Source organism: Mustelus asterias, chromosome 6 (assembly GCF_964213995.1).
Source record: "Mustelus asterias chromosome 6, sMusAst1.hap1.1, whole genome shotgun sequence".
Classification (NCBI taxonomy): Eukaryota; Metazoa; Chordata; class Chondrichthyes; order Carcharhiniformes; family Triakidae; genus Mustelus; species Mustelus asterias.
The window spans coordinates 90311190-90334559 of NC_135806.1; the positions used below are offsets into that span (position 1 = coordinate 90311190).

The window sequence follows — 23370 nt, forward strand, 5'->3', positions numbered from 1 at the left end:
CAGTCTCTCTCTCATATCTACTCCCTTATACTCAGTCTCTCTCTCATACCTGGTCTCTCCCTCTCTCATAACCTCTCTCTCTCTCTCATACTCAGTCTCTCTCTCTCTCTCTTATTTCCACAGTCTCCCTCTCTGTCTCAACCTCCTTCTCACTGTCTATCTGACACAACCTTTTCCTCTCACCGCCTGTTTCTCTTTCACACAGTGCCTTTCATACCCACAGTTTCCCTCTCTCTCCCAGACAGCGGTCGATCTCCACCCAGTGAGGCGGGTGGGTGTGGCGCTCTGGCACAGATAAGGAGCTTTCTAACGCACTGAAAACTCTTCCAATTCGGGCCTTTCTATTCAGTAGACAACGTTTACACCTTGTCCCCGGGATGAGCAGTCAGATGGACGGCAGACGGTCGGTGGCGGCGACTCCCCGGCAGTCCTATTTCTCGGATATCCGAACATTTCTCATCGCGGAGTGTTTGCTGATGCTGACACAGGGCATCAGCGGCGCTTACTTAGTAAGTAGCGATCGGCAACGTGTAGTAAGCGCTGCTGAGAGTGTTTGCTTTAGGTAAACGCATACAGAACGCATACTGGAGCCAATATGTTCCGTCTATGTTTGCTTTATAACTCCCACTGAGTTACTCTGGCAGAACGTGCAAACCCATAGTAGTTTCCGTTATAGACTGTAGATGTTACATTCAGAAAGGGAATGCATTCTGCATTAGAGCGGCTGCTGAGAAAAGTTTCAGGATACAAGGCAGCCGGAGTTCCCCTTGTGTGATGTATCTGTGGATGGGTGGGCAGCAAACTGTAAATAGAGAATGGAGAGTGAAAGATGCAGTTTATTCTCTCAGATTTGACCATGATTCTATCAGGACTAGTTTGTGCAAATCTCTCAGTTGGAATGAGCCGATTGCTCCACTACCCAGTTCAAGTATTGGTACAGATGTCAAAAACTTAAGTTATGCTGTCCTGGGAATGTTCCAGAAGTTTGGTCCTCCTGCTAGCCACTATCCAGCTTTTATCTTTCTGTTTGTTGGATCCAGTTAATTGTTGGTCAGTTGAAGTGAGTTTGGGTTTGTGTCTGCAATATCTGTACTTGGCATTGTTTATTGAGGGTACAAGGATACTTGATGATGCCCCCTGCTCTACTTGTCCAGCATCCCTTCTTTACTCCACAATCATCTCCATGCAGTCAAGTTGCCCCTCTGACACTTCATCAAGCCTCAATTTGCTCCCAAATGAACACCAAGTCCATTTTGGCCTCTTGCCACTGGTTCCACCCACTCCCTGGCTTCTTGCTCTAGCTGAATCAGACAGTGTGAAGCCTTGGCATCTTCGGCTGAACTTCAAATCCCACACGCAATTTATCATCAAGACAGCCTTCTTCCATTTGCAAAATGTGTACCTGCATTTCTATCTCAGCTTTTTGACTGTTGAATCCCTCAAACATGCTTTTGCCGTCACTCGTCTTGATACTTTCCTTACTGCCCTCCTATTCTCCAGCTGCTAAAAACACCAACCTGTTGAAAATGAAGCTGCTTGTTTCCCCTTGCTGAGCATTGCAGGCTCCCCCATCTCCCAGTGTATTAACTTGAAACTTTATGTTCTTGGCTTTGCATCTGTTTATTGTTTTGATCCACCCTAGGTCTGTAACCTCCTCCATCCTGATCCCCCGATCCTTTGGTCCTCTAACTCTAGACTGTTGCGTATTCCCCTCCCCTCCCTAACCCTTTGTCTCACCATTAGTGACAGAGTATGCACCCTCCTCTAGAACTCACTCCTTAAACTCTTACAGCTTCGTATTTCTTCCTCAAACTCAATTTTTACGAACAAGCTTCTGGTTACTCCTGTGAGTCTCTCCCACCAAGGACTGACATTTATTTCCTTAGAGTGAGCGTTTTTTTATGTTATAGGCAAATTGGTGAGTTGTGAACATAGCATCTCAGTTCAAACATTTGTCTAATATCAGCGCTGATGAAGAGTCATCCAGACTCGAAACGTTGGCTCTATTTTTTCTCCACAGATGCTGTCAGATCTGCTGAGATTTTCCAGCGTTTTCTCTTTTTGTTTCAGATTCCAGCATCTGCAGTGATTTGCTTTTATATTATGGGGAGGTTCTCTGGTCACTATCCCTTAACCAACACTAGCAAGGGGCGGCATCGTGGCACAGTGGTTAATACTGCTGCCTTACAGCACCAGGGACCCGGGTTCAATTCCGGCCTCAGGTCACTCTTTGTGTGGAGTTTGCACATTCTCTCTTTCCTCCAGGTGCTCCAGTTTCCTCCCACAGTCCAAACATGTGCGGGTTAGGTTGATTGGCCATGCTAAATCGACTCTAGCGTCAAGGGGATTAGCTGGGTAAATATGTGAGGTTATGGGAATAGGGCCTGCGTGGGAGTGTGGTCGGTGCAGACTCGATGGGCTGAATGGCCTCCTTCTGCACTGTAGGGATTCTATGAACAGATTATCTGGTTAATGAAAAGTACTGTATAAATGCTTTATCTGTGTTCTTTCTTGGTGGTACAAAATGTTCATATGTGACATTTGCTTTCTCTGTGGTGTGTTTCCTTCACCCGCCTTCTCCTCCCCATGATTGAAATACTCAAACTTACTGTTGAGACTTACACGTGAAGAACTGCGCAAGGTACTCACAAAGTTTGAGGTTTTAGACCACAGGATCAGTCAGCTCCTTTAGGGAAGGAAAGGAGAAATAATTGAAGCAACAAAAAGCTGCAAGGTTCCTGAATCGAGGAGGTGCAGTGAAGATCAGAGCTATGAATATGCATCTGAACCTGACTTCTGATTTCAGTTTAAACCACAAACAAATTATTGTCTTTAAAATAAATACCAGCAACGGAAGGACAAACATTTCTTGTCAGGTGGCTGCCAGGACTTTTCAGCGGCTGCCTGTTATAAGTATAATTGAAGGGTAGTGCAGATTTAGACAGGAGTTTGCACTGTTTATAAATGATGACTGATAAATTCTTACCACACTATGTGCTATTTATGGTCTACCACTCGAATACAGAAATTGAAGACTTAAGAAGAAAGCATTTTCCATCTAGACAGATGTGGTGTTCTCACTCACGCTGTGCAGCAGGCAGGTAACACCTTACAGAGCTGGTAAGGAAAGATACAGCCAACAGCTAGATGGCTCAAACCTAGAACCTGAGAATCAAGGACAGCTTTGTGCTCTGGACTGGTTTTCATTTGGGAATGGGAAAGTCAGTTTACCCATTAGATAACTGCGAGTGATGAAGCATTGTTCTTGGTAGCACTCAAGTTTCTCTGGTTTTTGTGTATAAAATCTACAAGTGGTTGTGATTCTCTGTGGGCTGAGTGGCTTATTCTCAACATATTTTACTTAGCAGGCAACTAAAGAGGAAACGCCATTGTATCATCCATTCACAGGATACAGACAACTTGACGTAGTTGGACTATTAGAGCAGAACTGGATGACATGTATTTAAAAATAATAAGCCCAGAATTAGATTGGAGATTACAAACACTGCTTTTCCTCCAACAGTTTAGCAGATTAAGTGGAACAGAACCTCCAGCAAAAAGAAGTTAAGGCTGAGATATTAACAGTTTTAAAAATGAGCAGAATAAATATCTTGTCAATGTGATTGGCAGCTGTTATAGAGGAATAGCTTGACATGATCAAATATTGTGTAGGTGGAATAGGCACTTGGTGAAGTAAGCCCACCTGTGGCAGCTTCTTAGCTCAGTGAGATTACCCACTGAATAGCTTAACAGTAAGTTTAAGTTTTAAGTTTATTTATTACTGTCACAAGTAGATTTACATTAACAGTGCAGTGAAATTACTGTGAAAATCCCCTAGACACTTCACTTTGGCGCCTGTTCGGGTACACTGAGGGAGAATTTAGCATGGCCAATGCACCTAGCCAGCATGTCTTTTGGACTCTGGGCGGAAATCGGAGTCAAGTAGTCAGGAGGCTATGATGGCTGCGGTTTCCAACTTTGTTTGGATGTATTCCTGGAAGATTGATGATATGACATTTGACCATACGACACTTGGCTGCATTTTAAATGTTATCACATTTACTATATAAAGTTTGGGTCCACTTCAGTTGAGTGTTTTTGGTCACTGAAATTAAAAAAAAACTGATTATCGCTTAGTGACAGAGGTAAACAGAGTATTGGAAAATTGGGAAAGTAAACAAAAAAGAAGCAAACAATGACAGACATGACCAGACCCTCTGTCCCACACACACTGATTCTTTGTGGATCACAATGTCCTGAAAGAGGCGGAAAAGCCGATAAAAACGGAGGTTAATTAGGGAGGAAAAATATGGAAAATTCTTCTCTGGCCCCCAGAAGCAACTAAAACCAGCTCAAGAGTTAAGTAACATTATAGAACACTTCCCTTTTACAAAGGACGATTTCTGCTCCAACCAAAAGCTGGTCAGGTTATTGCTTGAAAGAACTTAACAAATCAGCCAGCAACCTTCCAAAGGCCTGCTGTTATTTGGAAAATGAGACGCTTCCTAACATCCAATCTACTTCTGTCTTTACCTAATATACGATTGTGACCTTAGTCCTCCCTAATCTATTTAGTTTTCTGAGTCCTTCATTAATTGTTCTCCACTATTCCCAGGAGTCGTGGTCTCTATCTGACCCCCCCACTTTCAGAGTGAAATCAAAGATAGTTAATTCTTTACAATCTCAGAAAATGCTGGAAACACTAGGTATTCAGGCAGCAACAGGTGAAGGGCTGTGCCTGAAACATTCCCTTTTTTTTCTTTGAAGATGCTGCCTGACCTATTGAGTGTTTCCAGCATTTTTTGATTGTGTTTGAAATTTCAGCTTCTGCAGTTATATTTAGTCAATAATTTCAGTTGAGTAAAAGAAAACCTGAAGTGAAAGTGAAGCTCATTTGAAATGAAAATATCAACAGGATTTAGTCAGGCTGCACTCTCAAAGCTCCCGGAGACTGTATTCAAAGACACATCAGACAACACATAAAATATTAGAATTTGCTTGCAGTGCTCCCTACTCATAACAAAGGAGTGGATACATTGCTCAATTTTGCAATGCAAACTCCATACTTGATTCAATGCTGTATTTGTAGTCTTGATTATAGCACCAATCTTCAAACTCCAGTGGGATAAACATTTCCCGGGTACTTGATGGGTGAACTCTGACAAGGATTTTCCTTTTAATCCCGGCAGTCGTGTTGTCAGGAAAATTCGGTTTTTCTTGGGGGCCTGACTGATGTGCACACTGCTCAAACCTTTTGCATCTCTGAAACCTGAGACGGTAAGCAACGAATAAAAAAAAGAGAAGGTTTGGCTCACAGAGAGGATTCAAGCTGCCTTTGCTTTCCCTCTGAAGTTTAAGTTACAATCATTGAATGTCACGGCACAGGAGGAGGTTGTTTGGGCCATCATGACACTTCTGGCTCATTGGTGGAGCTGTCCACTCAGTCATACGATCTTGCTCATTCCCCATAACTCTGTAAGTGGTTTGCCTTCATGTAGTTATCCAGTTCCTCTTTGAAAGTTAATACTGAATCTGCTTCCACAATCCTTTCGGGTAGCGAATTCCAGCTCTCTGTATAACTGATTTATTCCTCATGTCGCTTCTTGTTTTTTTGCCAATTACCATACACTTTCCCAGATGATATGAAAATAGGTGTGATGGCAAATAGTGAGGAGGATAGCCTAAGATTACAGGAGAAAAGAGAACGGCTGGTCAGATAAGCTGATCAGTGGCAATTGGAATTCAATCTGGATAAGTATGAGGCAACGGGCAGGACAAACAAGACAGGGGAATACATGATGAATGACGGGACCCTATGAAGCACAGAGGATCAGAGGGACCTTGGTGTGCATATATACCAGTCCCTGAAGGTAGTAGGACAGGTGGATAAAGTGGATAAGAAGACATATGGTATACTTGCCTTTATTAGCCGAAGCATTGAGTTTAAGAGCAGGGATATCATGTTGGAACTATATAAAACATTGGTTAGGCACAGCTAGAGTATTGTGTGCTGTTCTGGAATCTGCATTATAGGAGGGATGTGATAGCATTGGAAATGATGCAGAGGAAATTTACCAGGATATTACCTGGGCTGAAGGGTTTTTGTTATGAAGAGAGATTGGGTAGACTGGGGTTGTTTTCCTTGGAGCAGAGGAGACTGAGGGGGGACATGATTGAGATGTATGAAGTTATGAGGAGCACAGATAGACAGGAAGTAATTTTTCCTCTCAGTGGAGCGGTCAATGACCAGGGACATAGTTTTAAAGTAAGGGGCAGGAGGTTTTGAGGGGATGTGTGGAAAACATTTTCGTCAAAAGGGTGGTCATAGAGTCATAGAGGTTTACAGCTTGGAGACAGGCCCTTCGGCCCAACTTGTCCATGCCACCCTTTTTTTAAACCCCTAAATTAATCCCAATTGCCTGCATTTGGCCCTTATCACTCTATATCCATCTTACCCATGTAACTGTCTAAATGCTTTTTAAAAGATAAAATTGTACCCGCCTCTACTATCAGTTCTGGCAGCTTGTTCCAGACACTCACTACCCTCTGTGTGAAAAAATTGCCCTTCTGGACACTTTTGTATTGCTCCCCTCTCACCTTAAACCTATGACCTCTAGTTTTAGACTCCCCTATCTTTGGGAAAAGATATTGACTATCTAGCTGATCTGTGCCTTTCATTATTTTATAGACCTCTATAAGATCACCCCTCAGCCTTCTACGCTCCAGAGAAAAAAGTTCCAGTCTATCCAGCCTCTCCTTGTAACTCAAACCATCAAGTCCCGGTAGCGTCCTAGTAAATCTTTTCTGCACTCTTTCTAGTTTAATAATATTCTTTCTATAATAGGGTGACCAGAACTGTACACAGTATTCCAAGTGTGGTCTTGTATAACTTCAACAAGCCGTCCCAACTCCTGCATTCAATGTTCTGACCAATGAAACCAAGCATGCTGATTGCCTTCTTCACCACTCTGTCTACCTGTGACTCCACTTTCAAGGAGCTATGAACATGTACCCCTAGATCTCTTTGTTCTGTAACTCTCCCCAACGCCCTGCTAGTAACTGAGTAAGTTCTACCCTGGTTCAATCTACCAAAATGCGTCACCTCGCATTTATCAAAATTAAACTCCATCTGCCATTCGTCAGTCCACTGGCCCAATTGATCAAGATCCCGTTGCAATAGGAGATAACTTTCTTCACTGTCCACTATGCCACCAACCTTGGTGTCATCTGCAAACTTACTAACCATGCCTCCTATATTCTCATCCAAATCATTAATATAAATCATTAATAACAGTGGACCCAGTGGACTGATCTCTGAGGCACACTGCTGGTCACAGGCCGCCAGTTTGAAAAACAACCCTCTACAACCACCCTCTGGCTTCTGTCAAGGAGCCAATTTTGTATCCATTTAGATACCTCACCCTGGATCCCGTGCGATTTAAACTCATGCAACAACCTACCACGCGGCACCTTGTCAACGGCAAGGCTTTTCCCTGCAGCCCCTTTTAAACAAAGGCATAACATTTGCCACCCTCCAATCTTCAGGCACTTCACCCGTGACTATCGATGATTCAAATATCTCTGCTAGGGGACCCGCAATTTCCTCCTTAATCTCCCACAATGTCCTGGGATACACTTCATCAGATCCCAGGGATTTATCTATCTTGATGCACTTTAAGACTTCCAGCACCTCACCTCTGGTGGGAATCTGGAACTCACTGTCTGACATAGTGATGGAGACAGAGACCCTCATACATTTATTTAGATGTATCACTTGTGATGCCAAGGCATACAAGGATATGGTTCAAGTGTTGGAAAATGGGAATAGAATAGTTAGGCGGTTTGTCTTTGGCGCAGACATGATGGGCCAAAGGGCCTTTTCCTGTGTTGTATACTTCTATGACCTGTGCACTCGGCTTCCAAACTCTCTGCCACTTCTCCTTATTTACTCTAACAAAACAGATCATGATTTTGAACACACACACACACCTCTAGCCAATCTTCCCTTAACAGCTTTGCTCTAAAGAGAACAACCAAGTTTCCATAGTCTCTCCATGTTACCAAGGTCCTTCATTTTTGGTACAATTCTAGTAAATCATCAGCACCCACTTTGATATCCTTCCTAAAGTGTAGGTCCAGGAGTAGCCATTCTCCAGCTGGAGTCCAACCAGTTTTTTTTATAAATGTTTAGAATAATGCTAATAATAATAATCTTGCTTTTTTACTATTTGCCTCTATTTATAAATCCAAAGATTTACCTTTTTAATAGCCTTCCCAACTTGTCCTGCCATTTGTGTACATACATCAGATATGCCTGTTTCTATGCCCTGTTTTAAAATTCTACTAGTCAGTTTATATTGCCACTTCTCATTCGCCCTAACAAATGACATTTCTCTGCATTAAATTTCATCTTCCAGAAATCTGCTAAGTTCATCAGTCAATGCCCTCTTGCTCGCATGGTTTAGCTCAGTTGGCTGGAAGGCTGGTTTATGGTGCAAAGTAATCACCAACAGTGTGGGTTACTGGCTAACGTCATTCATGAAGGACCTGTCTTCTCAGCCTTGTCTGTTGCCTGAGGCATGGTGATCCTCAGGTTAAATCACCACCAGTCCCCCTTTGAGGGGGAGAGCAGCCTACGGTCATCTGGGACTGTGGTGACTTTACCTTGCTCGCCACTACTGTCCGCTTTATTTCTCTTAGCTAGTTTCTTACTAATGCAGATGCTGCCCCTTTGAGCTTTGATTTTGCTAACAAGTTTATTATGTGCTCATTTTTCAAACTCCTTTGACAGCTGTGGCCTCTTGCTGGATTGTTGGAAATAGCAGCTTTTATGAATGACTTAAAGCAACGTTTTAATGGAACTGTTTTCATGGAGTACCATCTCTGAGAAGTGATAGTTTCTGTTGATATCTGGATTTGTGAGAGGGAGAGGGAACTGTGGGTTGCTCAGATTTTGCCCATTGGATATGGGGGGAGAGAGAGGGAGACAGTGACAGCACAGCATCTGCGGCATCCTGTTACTCACAGGTTTGCAATCAATAAATTCTACATTGAGGCAATCAAGCTTGGAAAATGAATCTTTCATTCTTGAAAGCATTGGTCCCCCTGCACGTGTATATACACACACCCCACACAGCAGAATATGACAGCAGAACAAGTATTCCGAGACCAACAAATAGTCCCGCAGGTATTTCCAATTATTTTGTTCCCAAGGTGACCAGATATTTTCCTGCACAGGTTGGTGACAGAATTAGAATTAGGTGCGTAGGGGTATGTAGGGGTGGAGCAAGATGGTAAATAGGAAAAGGAATGGATTCATTACTTTGAAATCTTCACTGGCTATGGTATGTGAAACCTTCAGAGTAAGACACCCACTAAAAGAGGAGAGGACGACTGTGACTTAGCTTCTGTTTCTTTCACCCATTTGTGGATTTTAAATTTTTCTCATCTCCCTGGAGCTTATGAATTTATCTAAGCAGAAATAATATTGCATTGCACATTTTGAAAAAAAATAGTTCCACAAATATACAGCTGTACCAGTGCACTGAAAATTTCTGAACATTGCCCTAACATTCAAAAAAGAGTGAGGTGTAAAGTTAAAACATAAGTTAAAGTTAGTCAAACATCCCCAGTAGTGAAAATGCTTGAGTGCATGTTTTGGAGTGTTATTAATATTCATCCAAAGAGCACAGAGGGTAAGATGAATGTTCATCTAATAGTGGGCCTGCCCTTTATAGCTACTGAAATTATTTGAGAAGGCAACTAAGCTTGTGGAAGATTGATATCTAGCTGGATTTTATTTTAAAACATTTGATTAAACTCTACATGTAAGACTGTTAAAGAGAACTAATGCTTGTGAAATGAATGGGATATTACATAATTAGATTCCAACCTAGCTTGAACATAAGAACCGGAAGATGGTGGTAAATGGAAACAGTTCAGTCTCACTCACACTCTGGGCCCCCTTCTATTCGCACTTTTAATAGATAATAGACATTTGCTGATTATACTAAGATATTCAGACTGGACACCAGTGCACAAGGGACTGATAACATTCAAAAATATTTTGCCGATTAAGGAATGGAAATTGAACTTTAGTGTGAGAAAATGCTATCTGCAACAGGAAAGTTGCTACATCTACAGGGAAATTCAGCAGTAAAGGTGGAAGAGAAATAAGGCGTGGGCAGATATTTGCTTTTACCATCTGGCATTGGCCCAGCTAGTCAGAGACAAATATCAGATGTGGTGTGATGTGGCTGGACCACACACCTTTTTCAGAGCTTTCATTAATTACAGGTATGTAGTTCTTCCTACTCAATTATCCCTTTTGTACTTTGCTCAGGCAATGTTATTGTTCAGAAAATAAACAGGGAAATCTACATCCTACTTGTGATTATTGAGCACTCATTGAAGAGTTAAGTTTCTTTCGCATTAACAAATGAAGATGATAAAGTGACAAAAATCCTGTTGCCTGAGGCATGGTACCAGAAATTACAATGTGCTAAGATTTGAGTCAGGCTAACATCTAGACCTGCAATAATGGAGAAAAACTTCAGTCAAATGTATGAAGCTCTCATAGGTTAATTGTATCATTCATTTACTGTGAATTGACAGAACCGAAAGCTTATGGTATTTGCTACCAAATAAACCTGTTGGACTTTAACCTGGTGTTGTGAGACTTCTTACTGAATTGACAGAACCCCAGGTGAAGATACGTCTGAGGTTCTTCCTCTTTTCCCTCAGTATAATATGTATTTTTATTTTAAATAACATCAGTGCAGTCCAGATCAAAAAGCACACCTGCTGGGATCAATACAATTGGATTCTTTGATCTGTTTTTTAATAGTATATTTCAGCAATTCTTTGGTATTGCTTCAATCAGCTTCATTTACAAGTCGCAAAGTGAGCTTCATAGCACCACTGTTGTTGGTGTTATTGGAGCCTGGAGTTCTGAAACCGATGACCAATACACTTCTAATCACTTTCAATGTGGCCCCTCCATGGGTAATCATGCTTGTAAAGGAGCAATTAAGGCCATGTTGTGTAAATCACTAGCTCAGTCTAACACTGATTTAGCACCTGACCTCATTTTGGACCTTATCGATCTTGTTAACAACTTCTGCCAAACACTTAAAGCTGAACCTGAACACCACATGGATACTATTTAAAGGGATTACCAAGATGATGTCTGGAAAGGTGCATTTTGGCTTTCTTTTGCCACTGTAGTTAGTGAAAGTACTTGTGTACTCTGCTGTTGAAAGCAGTAGGTACTGGGATTTTCCTCAGTTGAATTTGAAGGCAGAAAGCCGACTATCACTCATGGGAACCATAGTTGCAGGCTCTCTTGGGCTACTGTGTAATAGGTGTATTGAACACAAGCAGCTGAGAAGGCCCTATTCACCTAGGGCCTTCAGGAAGCACTCAGCGTTATGTCAGACAGAAGCAGCATCTGAGGAAGTTACGATTCACCAAGGAGATGGTCACTAAACTGTACAACCTCCTCCATACTGACCTGCAACCACACAGCGGGACAAGGATGGCATTACCAGTGGCTGCAAAGGCCCTCAGTTTCAATACCAGTGAATCGTTTCAGACTGGAGCCATTGATGACGTGTCAGATTGGTGTGCGTTGCTGCATATGGAGAAATGAGGTCTGCTGGATGACGAGGACTGCTCACTATATACTTGGTTCATTGCTGCCTTCTGTAAGCATTTGTATAGAAGGAGCTATGCTGCTGCCAGAAATGTCAGGAAACAAACTATTGGTATTTCAAAACAATTGTTTGGCTGCCTGGACTGCTGTGTCACCTAATTCTCATGAGGGCATAGCCCTTGCCACTAGCCCTTTGGTGAGCATCTCAGGACATTTGTGCTTTTGTAAAATATGTGCACCTTTATTCGGGTTCTTGAAGATAAAAAGTGGTCAGACAGTTTTAGTTGAGCAAATAAAGAGGATTTATTAAGTCATAAAACTACTTAACAATCAAATTATAAATTGCAAGTCAGACCTGGCTTTACTCCCAGGAATGGTGTGGACACAGGACAATGCTAGCTCTGGTCTGATCTGACTTTCTTCTGTTCCTGTCCATCTCTTCATTACAGTGTTAATGTAAGCCTTACTTGTGACTACTAAACAAACTTTACTCTTCTATCTTCTTTTCTCTGAGGACCTGTACACTTGTGTACTGGATCCTTTCACATCTCTCTCCAGCTCTGGTATCCTCATTTTCTCCTACCGTACTTGAAATTGACTTGCAGTATTCAATACACAATCAAGATGATCAATAAACCAGTCAGGCTTGCATCAATACTCCATGGACAATTACATCAATGGACCATTGCTATTTAAATCACTAGCTAAATTCTGGTCTATAATTAATGAAGTCTACAGCATGCAGATGATTTAGAGTCTAAATTGGTCTTTGGTGACACCTTTGCTAACAGCTATGATCAAAAGTATTCAGACAGAATGATCATTCAACTGTCTTCCTGCATCTTACCATTAGACGTCTGCAGACAGAATTAACCTGTTTCCATTGCTGTTCAATTTTACTGAATTGGTCTAACATGCCACGCTTTGTCTCTATAAATATCCAGATTCATGCAATATGATAACCCCAACGTCTAACTTAATCAATGCAAAGAGTTACTCACATACTGGCAACTAACTCTTTGCTTAACAAAAGTCCATACATTTATAAAGCACGGTACCTAAAATTCATAGTACAAAGAATATATATAAAAACCCACATTTGTTATGAGAAGGAAGAAGAGGAGAAAGTAAGGAGGCATTGGGGACCCCATTGCTCCACGAGAGATTAATCAGTCTCCAATACCCCTAAATTTAACATCACCTCTTTTCCACAATTCCCCACCTTTCCATCCCTCTAATACAGGCCCTCACAAAATTCTCGGCCAAAATGCTGAAGCAAAAACACCCCCCAAAAAAATACCGTAGCACCTTTATTCAACATCATTACTAATATTACAGACGCAACTGAACAACCTTGCGCGTTTCCTTAGTGCCTGTCTTGCCACAGTCTTTGCCTTTCATGTTGCTTCTAGCATTGCTATCCCAGTGGTTGCAGCATGCCTGTTGGATGGTGCAGGTGATGTTGTTTGGGTCTGGGTCTGGGAAAATTATTGGAAATTAAGCACAGTGTGTAGGATGTGGTGCTTTAAGGGATGTGGGCTATATCACTAATATTGGTACTGCAACAGTACATGAATGGGAAGTGCACCCTCTGCAGTTGCAGTGTCACCGAATATAACCTAAGTTTACAAAGTTTTGTGGTTCTGAAGAAGAGCTCGAAATTTTAAGCCTGTTTCTCTCTCCACAGATGTTGTCAGACCTGCTGAGTTTTTCCAACACTTTCTGTTTTTAATTTAGATTTTCAGCATCTGCAGCATTTTGCTTTTATTACAAAATTTTGCATTCCACTAAGTGCATTATTTTCATTTACAGGAGAATATAGGACAGTGTTAGCAAGAAAGAGAGTCACTGAAACAAACAGTGGAGTTGCATTAAATAGACAAGTTTTATCTGTGGATGGTTGCAAACTCAAACTTGAAAAGTAATTAATTTTGTCCTCTGTCTGCATCAGAATCAGGAACCACAGAGTTATTTCCGTTTCTTTTTAGTGAGGGCTGATGAATCACCTATTTATCTGATTGTCACTGCCTCCATTACAGTGATGCATTAAGTGGTGGTAACTCACTGCTAACCATGTCATTTAGCATGTTGGATATCACACTCTGTGCTCTCTTACAAAGCATCCAGGGAGTTGAGTTGTTATGAGGAACTGTAAAAGCAGAACTTGAGTGGTTTGTCAATGTCTTCTTAACTCTGAGACATATGAACATCCGCATAATGATAGATTATTAGCAAGTCAATTAAAGGGAAAAAAAGCAAACTGCAAAGTTCCTATCTGACCTACATATACCATCAAAACTAGTTACTGGTTTGCTGGTGACTTGTAAACACACAAGAAAGTAATATTATTTCTTTCCAGCTGGTTTTCATCTTTACACATTCATATATATAGCTGCATTCCTGACTAGGACATGCCTACAGTGGTTTTACTCCCATGCTTGTTATGGAGAGGAGAGAGTGCATTATATTATAGGTAGCAATGGTAGACAAATGAGTCTATTTACTGATTAGGCATGCTCAGCCGGCAGTGACATCTAGCCAAATATTTTCATATGATGCAATTTAAACGGAAAGATCAATCGAATTCAGAACTGAAACTGCAATTAGCTTTGGCGATGACAAGAACAGAAGAAAGGAAGAACAATAGTAAACAAATATCCTAGGCAAGTGTACGAGAGGTTATTATATCATTTTGATGGAACCTAATTGCATTTTGAAATCATATTGACATTTATGACATAGGTGGAGTACGGCAGTGTAAACAAAAATTATATTTCCAGTGATAATGTCATTGTAACAAAGTGACATTATAATGCAGATTGAGCACATTTTCTGAGTTAAAACCTTAAAATTCTTTTTTCAATTCAGTTTCAAACCAGTGGAATATTAACAGTAATCATGCAGTCATAGGTAAGCTGCAGCTATAGGAAGTATGGGTCGGAAATGATACTACAACATTGTGGGCTGATTCTCGGAACCACGCTTCCTGCTAGAGTAACTCCACGCTCATGGGGTGGGTTTGTAGTATCTGCCCTAATAAGACAGTGCTGGAAATCTGAAAGTAGAACAGACATTGTTGACAGTACGCAACCTGCCAGTCAGCAGCAGAAATTTTTTTAAAGCATAACTTTGAGGTGGAACCCTTCACCAGAACACCTAGTATCCCACTCACATTAACTTATTTTCGGAATCTAATTGGCCTGCTGCACATTTCTGGTATTTTCTTGTACTATGACTGGAATTATGAGGGATCCTCTTATTGTTTTGTTATTTTAACATCCATCAAAAACTATCAAAACAAGTAAGAGGTGTTTTGTGACATAATTTGCTTAGAAGCATTGGACGAGATTTTATGGCCTCGCTCATCCCGAAACCGTAAAATCCCATCCAAGGTCAACGGACCTTTCCATTGTCCGCCCCTCGCCCGCTCCGATTCCATGGCGGGTGGGGCGGTAAAATTCCCACCATTAAGTTTAAGTTTCTTTATTAGTGTCACAGGTAGGCTTACATTAATACTTCAATGAAGTTACTGTGAAAATCCCTGAGGCGCCTATTCGGATGCACTGACGGAGAATTTAGCATAGCCAATGCACCTAACCAGCACGTCATTCAGAATGTGGGAGGAAACTGGAGCACCCGGAGGAAACCCATGTAGACAAGGGGAGACGTGCAGACTCTGCACAGACAGTGATCCACGCTGGGAATCAAACCCGGGTCCCTGGCACTGTGAGGTAGCAGTGCCTCCGTACTGCCATATATTGAATGACCTATTGCAACACAGTAGCAGAAGTAAAGCAGAATGGGAGCATTTGAATGCAAAATCTCTCACACATTAAAGTTGTGATAAAATCAAAAGCAGTATTTCAAAATAAAGAAAGTCAGCGATGGTATCAGACTTGTAATGTAATGGTTTGGCAGATGACTGAAATCACAGAAGTTTTGGATTGTAAATGAGAGAGATTGGGATGTTAATAACCTCGGACAATGTCTAGACCAGGGGTCTCTAAACTACGGCCCGTGGGCCACATCCAGCCCGCAGCGGGCTAACATCTGGCCCACAGCCAGTGGGGCGGGACGGGATTCCCGCTGCTGAAAACACTCCCGCATCTGGAACCCCGCCGCTGACTCAGGATCCGGACGCGGGGACGGAAGCCACAGGCCGGACATTTACTGCCGCTCCGCGTGGTGTCTGACGGACCCATGGGAATCCCTGCCCTCTTTACCGGCCTATTGTCCAATCAGAGCTGCCGTCCTGTGACTGACATTTCATTAAACGAATCAGCAATTGAGACATCTGTTATCCAATTGCCACTCTGCATTGACTGAGTGACAGCTGCTTTATCCAATCCGTAAGCTCCATCTATCTGAAATGAGCGAGAACAATGACAATGATGGCGGCAATTCAGACCAATTCAGTTAATGGAAGGAAAAAAGAAAAGAAAAGTGGACAGTGAGTGCCGCCTGTTTAATGAAGAATGGGGTGTAAAGTACTTCTTTGTACAAGCAGGTGATAAAGCCTTGTGTGTCATATGCAGTGAAACTTGCAGTTTTGAAGGAGTACAATGTACGTCGGCACTATGAGACCAAACATGAACCAAGTTATTCCCAATTCACAGGAACACAGCGTTCGGAAAAATTTGGATCAATGCAACGCAGGTTTCTTTCCCAACAAGCTTTTTTTACGCAGAAGATAACTGAAAATGAAGCTTTAACCAGGGCCAGTTACAAACTAGCTTATGTGTTGGCTAAAAGAGGAAAGCCATTCACCGATGGAGATCTCATCAAAGAGTGTATAATGGAAGCAGTGGATGAGTTATGCCCAGAAAAAGCAAATCTGTTCAAATTCATCAGTCTTGCACCAGATACTGTTGCTCGTAGAATTGAGGATATAGGAAGCAATATATTTAATCAAATTGCAGACAAAGCAAGAAATTTTCAGTTGTATTCTCTCGCACTTGATGAATCGACTGATGTGCGTGACACATCACAACTCCTAGTATTCATCCGTGGCGTCAACAGTGAATTTAATGTGACACACCAAGAATTAGCATCAGTGCATAGCATGCACAGCACAGTAACTGGAGAAGACATCTTCAAAGAATTGCAAAAAACTGTGTTAGAATATAACCTGGAGTGGAATAAACTGCAATGCGTGACAATTGATGGAGGAAAGAACATGTCTGGGGTGAAGAAAGGTTTGGTTGGACAAATCACAGAAGCTTGTGAGGTTGGTGGATTCTCAAAGCCCATGTTTCTGCATTGCATTATCCATCAACAAGCATTGTGTGGAAAATATGTGGATATGTCTTGCGTTCTGAAACCTGTTGTTTCAACAGTGAATTTCATTCGATCTCACGGGCTTAATCATCGCCAGTTTCGTGATTTTCTGAAAGAAACTGATTCTGAGTTCGGTGACATACAGCAGTTCGATGGCTTAGTTATGGAAAGGTTCTATCACGTTTCTTTCAGCTCAGAGAGAAAATTGATTCCTTTCTCACAGAGAAGAATCGACCCGAACCACTTTTATCAAACACTGACTGGCTTTGGAAATTGGCATTTTTTGCAGATGTGACAGGCCATATGAATCAATTGAATCTGAAGTTGCAAGCTGAAACAAATTTGATTTGTGATCTATTCGCGCATGTCAAGGCATTCAGGGCAAAACTGATGCTATTTCAAGGACAGCTGAAAGTTCATAACTTGGTTCATTTTCCATGTTGTGAAAAATTTCATGAAGAAAGTGAAGCAGAATTTCCTTCATTTGCAACAGAAATCATTAAGGACTTGCAAAAACAATTTCAGGAACGATTTACTCGTCCTAATGGAAACACAGATGAAATAAAGCTGTTTCAAAATCCATTTGGCTGCAATGTTGAAACACTCCCAAGCCAGTTTCAAATGGAAATTATTGATCTCCAATCAGATGACATGCTGAAAGACAAGTATAAAGAAGGAAATCTGATCCAATTTTATAAATCTTTGCAGCCTGAGCAGTTTCCAAATTTGAAGCGATTTGCTTGTGGATTTGTATGAGTTTTTGGTACAACGTACCTGTGTGAACAAACATTTTCAAAAATGAAGTATGTCAAGTCCAAATATCGAGCAAATTTATCTGATGAGCATTTGAAGTCCATTCTAATAATTGGCTCCTCAAGCTTGAAACCTCAGTTCAGCAATATTTTGAAATTAAAAAAGCAGTTCCATCATTCCCATTAATCTTGTGCAAAACTTCATGATTTATTGGTTACGATTGAAAACTCTAATTGCCAGAATTGTGTAGAAAGGTGCAGACTGAATTTATTTTTGTTCGACCTTTATTAATGGTTCAAGTTTATTTTGAATTTCTTTGCTTTGTTTTACTGAAGTTCTGTCTTGGGGCGAGTTTATTTTTCTTATTGTGTGCCACAAAATTGGGCAAATTCTCATTTCAAGTAAACATTTGTAAAATTTCAGTAAATAAAATTAATTAAAAAGTGAATAGCCTGCTTTTCTCATCTGCAGTTAAGTAATTGATTATTTTGTCAGAGCATTTGCTAATGTTTGACATTTTTACTCATTATATATCATTTCTCAGTGTAAGCATGGCATTGTTTCTTTGTAATTGTCACATTTCTCTTTTGTTCTGAATCATATCATGCTGATTGCAAAGATGATCCAAATAAAACTTATTCATTCATTTAAATTTTATTCATTCATTTATAAAACTAATTTGGGCCCCTTAAATGTGTAAAATATACGATGTGGCCCTCGTACTGAAAAGTTTGGAGATCCCTGGTCTAGACTATTGCTGGAAAAGAGAGATGCTATGGAAGCTTTCAGTCTTGCACTCATAGGACAGATACAAGAATACCAAATTTCAAAGGGAAAAACAATTTATACTGCATGAGAAGATTGTTTGGCAAATTGACTCTGATTGGTCAAGCCATTGCCATGGAGAATGCACCAGAGAACTAATGTCCCCCATGCTTTTGTTTAATTCAAACGAGGCACAATGCCCGGGCATGTTCCTTTTACCTGCAGAGGACAGGTCCCTGCATATGAATGTACTTTGCAAGCATAAGTGAGCCACATTGAGAGCCTGACTAATAATCTTAAATTTATTGTTAGTGTAATTCTTAGCACGCTTAGGATTATTCAGCAAACGCTGTCCAATTGTAGAATCACATCTAACATTAGACATTATATTCTAAGTTTTGCAAGCACAGGTTGGTTGAGTATAATCAGTACTTTGCCTATTGTGAACAGCATAAGGGGTGTACTAGTCAATATAATCCGCCAGTTGTTGGCCATATGGCCCAAGGACTTTACATCACACCGGCACTGAAATTCAAAAACCATATTACTTATTTATGAGGTAGATAGAATGTTTTATCGGCTTGACAGCAACATTCTGTTCATGTACAATACACTGAGCAATGGTCTGATCAGGGTAGCCATTATGTTGCAGTATTGCTTTGATGTGCCCTATTTTGGCATCAAGCTTGCAGAGTGAGCAAATGGCTTTGGCCCTATTTTCCAGCTGCGAGCATGTGGAACTGTAGGAATTCCAGCGTGTACATTGACCAGTGAAGGGAGGCTTGTCGTGGGCAGGATAAGGGAATCCATTAGCAGATTTCGCAACTCACATGTCAAGGAAAGGGAGTTCTTCAGACAGCTCGATTTCAGAGATGAATTTGAGCATAGGATAAAGTGTATTAAGGTGTGTAAGAAAATTTTTACATGCAGCTGCAGATTCAAATACAGCAAGCATATCACCTCCGTATTGGACATACGCGAGGGATAGAGGTTCGGCGTCATTCCATGAAAATGCATCTTTTGTGGAAACCAATGAAAATGTTGGTGAAAGCTGGGCCTAGATGCTACACAGCACAATCAATTTGGGCATACATGGTCATTAAAGCTCAAGTCAACTGGGAGAGTTGCTAAGATCATAATTTCAATAAATACAGCAGGAAGATTGGACCATCGACAATCTCATAAATTGGACCTGAACCATTTGCTCATTCTGTAAGCTTAATGTTGAAAGTGGGCATGTGAAAGTTATTCTGTGTCATACTGGCCATCCTGATCAGAAAATTGCTCACTCTGTGTTGTGTATTCTTACGAATGAGCCTAGGAGCACTGTCTTTGGACCAGAAATTTGCCCAGTCTACCTCAAATTACCTTGGAAGAGTGAGATATCTCAAAATATTTGAGCAACAGGTGAAGTTGGTGGTTACATGCTACAAATATGCAGCAGCAACATGAGTGGTATTTTTCACTAACAGGATGTTGCACTCAGTAAACTATCCATTCCATTTTCAGCAAAGGGATTTATAAATTATGTAGATATATATATTTGCAACATGTCTAAGTTTACAAGCATTCAAGCCTCAGCATAAATAATCATTAACCCAAGTGTTAGATTAGCTATAATTCTCCTTTCAGTTTTTACTTCTTACAATGCTTTCTTCATGTTTTCCACAGGTCAGTATTCTAACAACTCTGGAGAGACGATTTGATCTACATAGCACTGAACTAGGAGTAATTGCAAGCAGCTTTGAGATTGGAAACCTCATGATAATTTTGTTGGTGAGCTACTTTGGTGGAAAAGGACATAGACCACGATTGATAGGCTGTGGCGGGATCATAATGGCCATTGGTTCTTTATTTTGTGCACTGCCAGAGTTTCTAAGTCATCAATATCAATACAAGCAGGTCGATACTTCAGTACTGAAGGATACCTGCATGGCAAACCTTTCACTGGAGGAACAACAAATAACAATGGAGAAAAATCTCAAGACATGTGCAGAAACAGAAACAACAAACATGATGTATGTGTTGGTTATTGTGGCTCAGGTTATCATTGGGGCCGGTGCAACCCCAATTCAACCACTCGGTGTCTCCTACATTGATGACCATGTACGAAAGAGGGATTCATCCCTTTATATTGGTAAGTACTTTATTTGTCATCCCCAAGATCATTGAAGTGTGTGTATTCTTAACAACTACTTTTGCACTTGCACATTTCTGACACAAATTTCATGTGTTGAGGCAGTTGCAAAGTTGAGGTGAGGTCTGCTTTATGCAAGGATTGTGGTCAGAAACATGGTATAGCTGAGATGCCCACATGTAGATTCAGAGGGAGTCTACTTAAGCGTGAGATCCCTGATTCATTTTCAAAGGCCTTTGTATTGACTATGACTTTAATGAAAAACTGGTTTCATGATATTCAGTGCTATATTGTTATGGAGGTTTTTAACTTTCGACTTAAAAAATGTGTGTTGCTAATTTTCATTGTTTGGGTCAGGAAGACAGACAGTTAAAGGAACCATATCGTTCCTGTACCCTGTCAGAAACTTGACATGTCATTTAAGCAACAGGATTACATTACCAAATAACCGGCAGTTTCAAAGAGATGATGTAAGGACATTAGTGAGGGAGAATCTGGCCTCAGCACGACATGAGATAGAATCAATGTGGATAGAAATCAGGTAAAAGTCAGAATACTCTGGTGAGAGTACATTATAGGGCCTCTAACGATTGTTATACTGTCGGACAAATCATCAAACAAGAAATTAGCTTGGAACAAAGACAATATAATATTTGTGGGGGACAGCTGGCTAAAGTTTATTGGGTAAATAGATTAGAAGATTTGGCAATAAATGAACAGTAGGAAACATTTAAAGAAACAATTTAAAATGCTCGACGCAAATACATAGCATTGAAAGAAATCCACAAAAAGGCCCACCTGTGGCTCACTCAGGAAGTTATGGATAATATGAAATTAAAGGAAGAGACGTAACATGTTGCAAAAAAACAGGAGCAAGTTTTATGATTGGGAGTGCTTTAGAAACCAGCATAGGGCCACCAAAAACGTTGATCAAAAGGGAAAAAATAGAATGAGAGTAAACTAGCCAGAATTATAAAATCAGATTGCGAGAGCTTTGAGAAATGTATAAAATGAAAGAGAGTAAATGCTGGTATCTTGGAAGCGGAGACAGGAGGAATTATCATGGGAAATGAGGAATGGCAGAGGCATCAAACAAATATTTTATGCCTGTCTTCACGGTAGAAGACACAAATTTTATATCGAAAATAGAGAATACCGAGGGGCTGAAAAGAGTGAGAAAGTTAAGGTAATTAAGATCAGCAGAAAAAAGATATTGGAGAAACATAAGGGACTAAAATATAATATCCTTGTGACCTGATGGCCCTCATCCTAGTGTTGTGAAAGAGACAATTGCAGAGATAGAGAATGTGGGGAAGTAAGGGATGCGGGGAATGAGTGGGAAAGTAGAACTGAAGTCCAAAATCAACCATGATCGTATTGAATGACAGAACAGGCTTGAGGAGCTGCTTGGTCTATTCCTGCTCCTAGCAACACAGGTGGAGAAGGTGGTGAAGAAGGCATATGGTATGCTTGCCTTTATAGGACGGGGTATAGAGTATAAAAACTGGAGTCTGATGATGCAGCTGTATAGAATGCTGGTTAGGCCACATTTGGAGTACTGCGTCCAGTTCTGGTCGCCGCACTACCAAAAGGACGTGGAGGTGTTAGAGAGAGTGCAGAGAAGGTTTACCAGGATGTTGCCTGGTGTGGAGGGTCTTAGCTATGAGGAGAGATTGGGTAAATTGGGGTTGTTCTCCCTGGAAAGACGGAGAATGAGGGGAGATCTAATAGAGGTGTATAAGATTATGAAGGGGATAGATAGGGTGAACGGTGGGAAGCTTTTTCCCAGAACAGAAGTGACGATCACGAGGGGTCATCGGCTCAAGGTGAGAGGGGCGAAGTATAACTCAGATATTAGAGGGATGTTTTTTACACAGAGAGTGGTGGGGGCCTGGAATGCGCTGCCAAGTAGGGTGGTGGAGGCAGACACGCTGACATCGTTTAAGACTTACCTGGATAGTCACATGAGCAGCCTGGGAGTGGAGGGATACAAATGATTGGTCTAGTTGGACCAAGGAGCGGCACAGGCTTGGAGGGCCGAAGGGCCTATTTCCTGTGCTGTACTGTTCTTTGTTCTTTGTTTATTTCTTGTGTTCTTATGTTCTAGAGCATGGAGAAAATTATGCTGCGTGTGCAGAAGAATGTAGTTTGGTTGCAATGACTGGTAGTAAGTAAAAGGAAGGCACAGGTAGCTAAGCAGATGGCCTTGAATTTGTAAACAAGGAAGTCAGTGAGATTCTCAATTCTAGATTGAGTGCAGAGGATGGATGGTGTAAGGGAGGAAGTTCAGACGAGGTGGCTAGGAGATTTCTGTAAAAAATTATAGGGAAATAATCAGTGAATGAAGGAACTTGGGGCTAATTGTAGACATTTAAGGAAGGAACATTCCTTCCATAATTGCCTTGTGGTATCAGGGCATTGCACTACGAAACAGAAGTTTGAGAAAACATTTCCTTTTCTCTTTTTGAATATAATGCTTTCCAGTGAAAGTCAATTTTTATCATGAAAAATAAGCATGCTTTTTAAAAAGGTTTTGTGCATCATCCAGAGGTGGCTACTACTGACGTTTTGTTTTCAGTTGAAGACAGAAGTGGTGCGAGAGAATGTTTTTCTGCTCTCCAGTGCTCCTTGTGTTTTAAAGGGAGAATGTTTATGGAGCATGTTATGAGAAGAAATGCATGACGTTCTCGTGTTTTTATAACTTAGGTCAGTGATTTTTCAAATTTCCTCAAGCTGCAGTCCACCAGAAATGATCAGAGCTTCTCGTAAAGTTTAAATGGCTCAT

The 23370-nt window shown here is 41.0% G+C and overlaps 1 protein-coding gene across 1 annotated transcript in view; it reads left to right on the forward strand.

The window, feature by feature from the left end:
* The first annotated feature begins 239 nt into the window (after nucleotides 1-239).
* LOC144494993 (solute carrier organic anion transporter family member 3A1-like) overlaps nucleotides 240-23370 on the forward strand; it is a 329502-nt gene continuing 306371 nt past the window's right edge. Inside the window, exons 1-2 of the mRNA XM_078214721.1 lie at nucleotides 240-509; nucleotides 20120-20585. Of these exons, the coding sequence (XP_078070847.1) occupies nucleotides 378-509; nucleotides 20120-20585 (598 nt within the window). The 5' untranslated portion in view covers nucleotides 240-377. The remainder of the gene's footprint in view (nucleotides 510-20119; nucleotides 20586-23370) is intronic.